The sequence below is a fragment of the Helianthus annuus genome, chromosome 4, assembly GCF_002127325.2.
Source record: "Helianthus annuus cultivar XRQ/B chromosome 4, HanXRQr2.0-SUNRISE, whole genome shotgun sequence".
Taxonomy (NCBI): Eukaryota; Viridiplantae; Streptophyta; class Magnoliopsida; order Asterales; family Asteraceae; genus Helianthus; species Helianthus annuus.
In genome coordinates this window covers 205,121,904-205,127,475 of record NC_035436.2, presented here as the reverse complement: position 1 = coordinate 205,127,475, position 5,572 = coordinate 205,121,904, and the positions used below count along the sequence as shown (strand labels likewise).

General features: G+C 33.1%; 1 protein-coding gene across 1 annotated transcript; it reads left to right on the top strand.

Moving 5' to 3' along the window:
• Positions 1 to 452: 452 nt before the first annotated feature.
• LOC110938154 (cellulose synthase-like protein H1) lies at positions 453 to 5,370 on the top strand. Its single transcript, XM_022180624.1, has 8 exons — positions 453 to 830; positions 938 to 1,268; positions 2,061 to 2,189; positions 2,559 to 2,660; positions 3,044 to 3,253; positions 3,842 to 3,953; positions 4,043 to 4,230; positions 4,345 to 5,370. The coding sequence occupies exons 1-8, from the start codon at positions 556 to 558 to the stop codon at positions 5,272 to 5,274; spliced, it is 2,277 nt and encodes a 758-aa protein (XP_022036316.1). The 5' UTR covers positions 453 to 555; the 3' UTR covers positions 5,275 to 5,370.
• The last annotated feature ends 202 nt before the right edge of the window (positions 5,371 to 5,572 follow it).

The window sequence follows — 5,572 nt, the reverse complement described above, 5'->3', positions numbered from 1 at the left end:
GGCCCAAATACACAAACATGTATATTGGCCTAATTTCTTTCGAATTATGTATCAAATATGAAGAATTTAAGAGTTTACATGTCACTTTAAATTTGAAAATTGAAGGCGAAATAGACAAACATGTATATGTGCCTAATTTCTTTCTTATGCAAACTAATCATGTATAGAAGTTTTGGAACTTAAAACACAAAAGTTGGGAATAAAACGTAAGGTAATCTACTTCTACTCGTGATACAGACCAGTATATATTATAAACATGTAGGAAAAATACTTTACACCAAATAAAGACTCACGGTCTTCAAAAACCAACTTTAAAAAACTGAAGTTAAAATCGAGGTCACCTAGGTGTTTATGTAACCTTTGCAGTTCAAAAAAAAAAAAAAAAAAAAAAATGAGGTCACCTAGGTGTTTAATAACCTTTTGTATTTTGGTTACATATTAAACATCCTTTTGACTCTTGGAAATCTTCTATAAAAGCTCATCTCAACACTTAGCTTTGACATACCAACAACACACACTCTTCTGAAAGACCATTCTTTATAGCTTTGGCACACTATGACTATAAACGTTCAAGACTCAAAGTCTCTCCCTCTACAAGAAAAAATAGTCCATAACAACAAGATGGCTCGGGCTATGGAGCTCATAATTCTCTCTTTTCTTGTCTCCATGCTTGTTTATCGGATCATTTCTTTCAAACACCAAAACCACAACTTCCCATGGTTTCTCGCTTTTTTGTGCGAGTCTTGGTTCACTTTTATATGGATTCTTAGTATGAATATCAAATGGAATCAATCCTACACCATAACATACCCGGAGCGACTCTTGGAAAGGTAAAACTAACCTTTAACTCTGTAGGCTTTTGTGCTCTTAGGTTTTAGTACGTATATGTTTAATTCTTTTTTTGGAACGACGACTTTTTTGTATTAATGTGTTTCAGGGTAAACGAATTTGAGTTTCCGGCAGTAGATATCTTTGTTACCACTGCAGACCCCATACTAGAACCATGTATCATAACAATGAACACCGTGTTATCCTTGTTGGCGATAGAATATCCGACAAACAAGTTGGCTCTTTATCTTTCGGATGACGCTTGTTCACCACATACTTATTATTCACTTGTTGAGACGACAAAATTTGCAAAACTCTGGGTACCCTTTTGCAAAAAGTATAACATCCAAGTTAGAGCCCCGTTTCGATACTTCACTTCCAACTCCACCCCATTAGAAGATGATTGTTTGGAGTTCCAACATCAATGGAAAAAGATGAAGGTATAAAATTTTTCTTTCTTTTGCATTGTCCACCCTCATATTTTTGTTTTTTTAAGCCCCTCTCTTATTTATTTTGACCCACCGGCGTTGTGGCGGCGTCGAAACTTAAAATGACTCGAATTTGTACTGTTAAATATTTGACCTGGCTTGTTTCCAAACAAAATTTATGTCAAAACGTAGAACAAATGAAAACATAAAAATAAGTACGAAAACATATTATATTTGATCTGACTCATTACCGAGAAAAAAATATGTCAAAACGTAAACCCACTTGAATTTATGCCAAAACATACTTAAAACACGTAAACAAGTAGTTTTTTTTTTAAGTTAAAGAATGGTACCGCGCGTTGTGGTAACGTTGAAACGTAAAGTCATTCAAACTTATAACGTCCAGTGAAAACGTATTATATTTGAGAAACAAAAAAAAAACATAAAAAAAACCAAAAATAAAAGACTAATACTAAAAAAAACAAACCATGAGTTAACAGTGGCCACAGTGAAAACCATTTTGAGAAATGTTATATATATATATAATATTTATATTATTTATTATTGTTATTATTCTTTTTGCTATTATTATCATTATTGTTAGTAGAAATAATTAAAATAATTTAAAACCTAGTTAACTATTTATAAGTGTTATTTGTTTTATTAAAATTAAGTATTTATGTTAGTTACAAATATATATTTTATATATATTGCAAATTGTGAAAATGCTTTCAGAATTCAAACTTAACTCGTACTCCTTGGGCCCCAATGTGACCATTGGATAATATGTGTATACAATTACAGAACTTATATGGTGATCTTTACAAGAAGATAGAGGTTGCAGCTCAGAGGCCATTCACATGTGATGATCCTAAGTCAGAATTTGCTGTTTTCTGTGATGTTAACCGGTCAGACCATCAGGCCATCATCAAGGTAAAAATTTTATGTCATCCATGTGTTTAATAAATAAAAGGCCCCATTGAGACAAAAATGTCACAAAAGGCTCACTGGCTAGCTTTTTAGTGGTTCAAATTATAATGGAAACTTTGATGTCATAATGTAATTTGTTTGATTGCATAACGGCATTGAATACGGTGCTATGATAGCGCCAAATATAAGGGACCGTAGTAACAGGATGGGTGACCACAGGGGAAATTTCCACCTGGCAACGAAAAAACAAAGTTGTTAGCAAAAGTAATATGTTAATAATAGATTTCGAAGATAGCTTGCTTTGTTATCATTAAAGTTAAAATCATGCAAGATCTTTTCATTTTTTTTTATAAGTTTTGTTTACTGCTGTAGGTTATATCAGAGAACACAGATCTCCCCATTGTAATATACATCTCAAGAGAGAAAAATCTCAAACATCATCATCAATACAAAGCTGGAGCTATGAATGTTTTGGTTAGTACACTAATTCATTACTCTTTAGTTAAACATATACCAAAATATATAAGCGTGTTATTATATACAGATGTTAAACATATACCAAAATATATAAGCATGTTATTATATACGGTTTAGTTAAACATACATCAAAATATATAAGTGTGTTATTATATACGGTTAGTTAAACATATACCAAAATATATAAGCGTGTTATTATTTACAGATGTTAAACATATACCAAAGTATATAAGCGTGTTATTATATACGGTTTAGTTAAACATACATCAAAATATATAAGCGTGTTATCATGTACAGATACGTTTGACGAGCCAAATATATATTATTATCATCATATGCATCTTGATATGTCTATCTGTTTTTTTTTAAATGATGAGCAGACTAGGGTGTCAGGAGTAATGACAAATGCACCCCTGATGTTGAATGTAGATTGTGATATGTATGCAAACAATCCACAAGTTTTTCTTCATGCAATGTGTATATTATTGGGTTACAAGAATGATCAGGATTGTGGTTTTGTTCAAATCCCTCAAGCTTTTCATGATGGATTGAAGGACGACCCGTTTGGGAATCAACTTGCAAATTATTATGTACGGTATATTTGATTTCTTTTTGCTTTTGTTCTTGATATTCTAGCACAAAGATATCACATGAAGATAAATTTCGTATAGCTTTCTTTATAGGGGGTTTTTGCTCTAACATGCATTTGTCCCCTTCGCCTTCGACACCTTTGGCTCCCTAGCTTCAGAAGCTATCCGTTTGTTGACTAGGGTCTAAAAGGTTGTCCACAGCAGTTGCTCATCAACAAGGGGGCAGGGGTTTGTCTTTAATAGGCTAGGGTTTGCTATTCAGAAAGGGGTAGCGGCGCAGCTTGTTGCTCGCTTACCTGCGATATTGATGTAACTCGGCCAGTATTTTATATATAAATAAAAGTATAAAGTTGCTAAAAAATTACCTATATAATGAAATTCTAGAGAATTTTTGATTATCTGATTATTTGGTTCTTAAAATAATAAAACTTCAAAACAATAAACACATATAAACACTATCTTCTACAACCTCTTATTTAAAAACTGATTATTTCATATTCTCATGCAAAACCAGCATCCAAAAAACACCTTAATTCTTACATAATCACCAGAGTTAATTAGTTTACATTTTTGTTACATTTATTTCAGTATATTACAAATGGATTAGGAGCACTACAAGGAATATTCTATATGGGATCAAATTGTTTTCATAGACGAAAGGTTATCTATGGTTTATCTCCAAATGATAAGACAAAATCTGGTATGCCAATTGAAACTTATTTAATTTTCTACTTTTGTTTTGTAGAATTGTATATTCATGTTTAAATCATATTTTCTTTTGTTAAATAGGGAATATAAGAAATGAAGATCTACATAAAGTCTTTGGAAAATCGTTTGAATTGAGAGAGTCCGCTGCCGAGATATTATCAGGATCAAACCCAAAAATAGAAAATCGAACAAGTCCCTCTACTTTAATTAATGCATCAATCGATGTTGCGGGCTATAGCTACGAGTATGGTACAGACTGGGGAAAAAAGGTAAATGATATTATAAAGAAAGTTACAAGAGTATGGTACCTTAAAAGAACTAAATAGGTTATAAACATACTGAAATATTCTAACTATGATGTTATCTGATAATTATATTATCAGGTTGGTTGGCTTTATGGATCTACATCAGAAGATGTGCTCACAGGAATCAATATCCATGGTAAAGGATGGAAATCCGTGATGTGCTCACCCGAGCCACCCGCTTTTCTTGGTTGTGCACCATCAACGTTCCCGAGTTCATTGATCCAACAAAAAAGATGGGCCAACGGGCTTACAGAGATCTTATTAAGCGATAAAAACCCGTTACTTCTTACTATGAAAGGAAACCTTTGGTTTCGACAAGCCCTTGCTTACTACTGGATATTTTTATGGGGTGTCCGGTCTATTCCTGAGATATGTTATGCATTTCTTCCTGCATATTGTATCATCACAGGCACACATTTCTTGCCCAAACTCAGTGAAATGGTTTTTATTATCCCTGTGGGTATTTTCTTCATATACAACGTTTATGTTTTGTGGGAGCTTAAACGTCTAGGTGTATCACTACGTATGTGGTGGAATTTGCAGAGAATGGGAAGAGTGATTGCTATGACTTCATGGTTCTACGGGTTTTTAAGCGTGATGCTAAAGCTCATGGGTTTATCAAAATCTGTCTTTGAAGTAACACAAAAGGAACACATGTCGAATGATGGTGTTGGTTATCACAATGATAAAAATGTTAACAGGTTTACTTTTGACAAGTCACCCGTGTTCGTGCCAGGTGTTGTCATTCTACTGGTCAACATGACTGCGTTGGTCAATAGTTTGCTAAAACTATTAAAGGTTGACTATAGTGAAATTTGGATGGAGGTATTAGGATTGGAGTTAGGAGAGATGTTTTGTAGTATCTGGTTGTTATTATGCTTTTGGGAGTTCTTGAAAGGGTTATTTGGGAACGGGAAACATAGGATTCCATCTTCGTCGATATGGAAATCCGGAGTTATAGCTTTGGTCCTTGTGTGTTCATGGAAAAGATCTTCTCCATTGCTCTAGATTAATGGATATGTGATATATGATGAATATTGTAGTTCTTGGATTGAAATGTAAGTTGTTACTAGAAATATAAAGCCGGATTCTTTGAGTATCAAATTTATATGAAGCAAAAATATCACAAACTTTTACATTGAGTTAATTACATAGTTAGTCTCTCTGGTTTGCACAAAGTAACATACTTAGGTACTAATAGTTTAAAATCACCTTCTAGGGTATGTTACTTTGGGCAAACCACAGGGACTAACTATGTAATTAACTCCTTTTACATTTAAGTGCAAAAAAATTGATAGAATAAGAG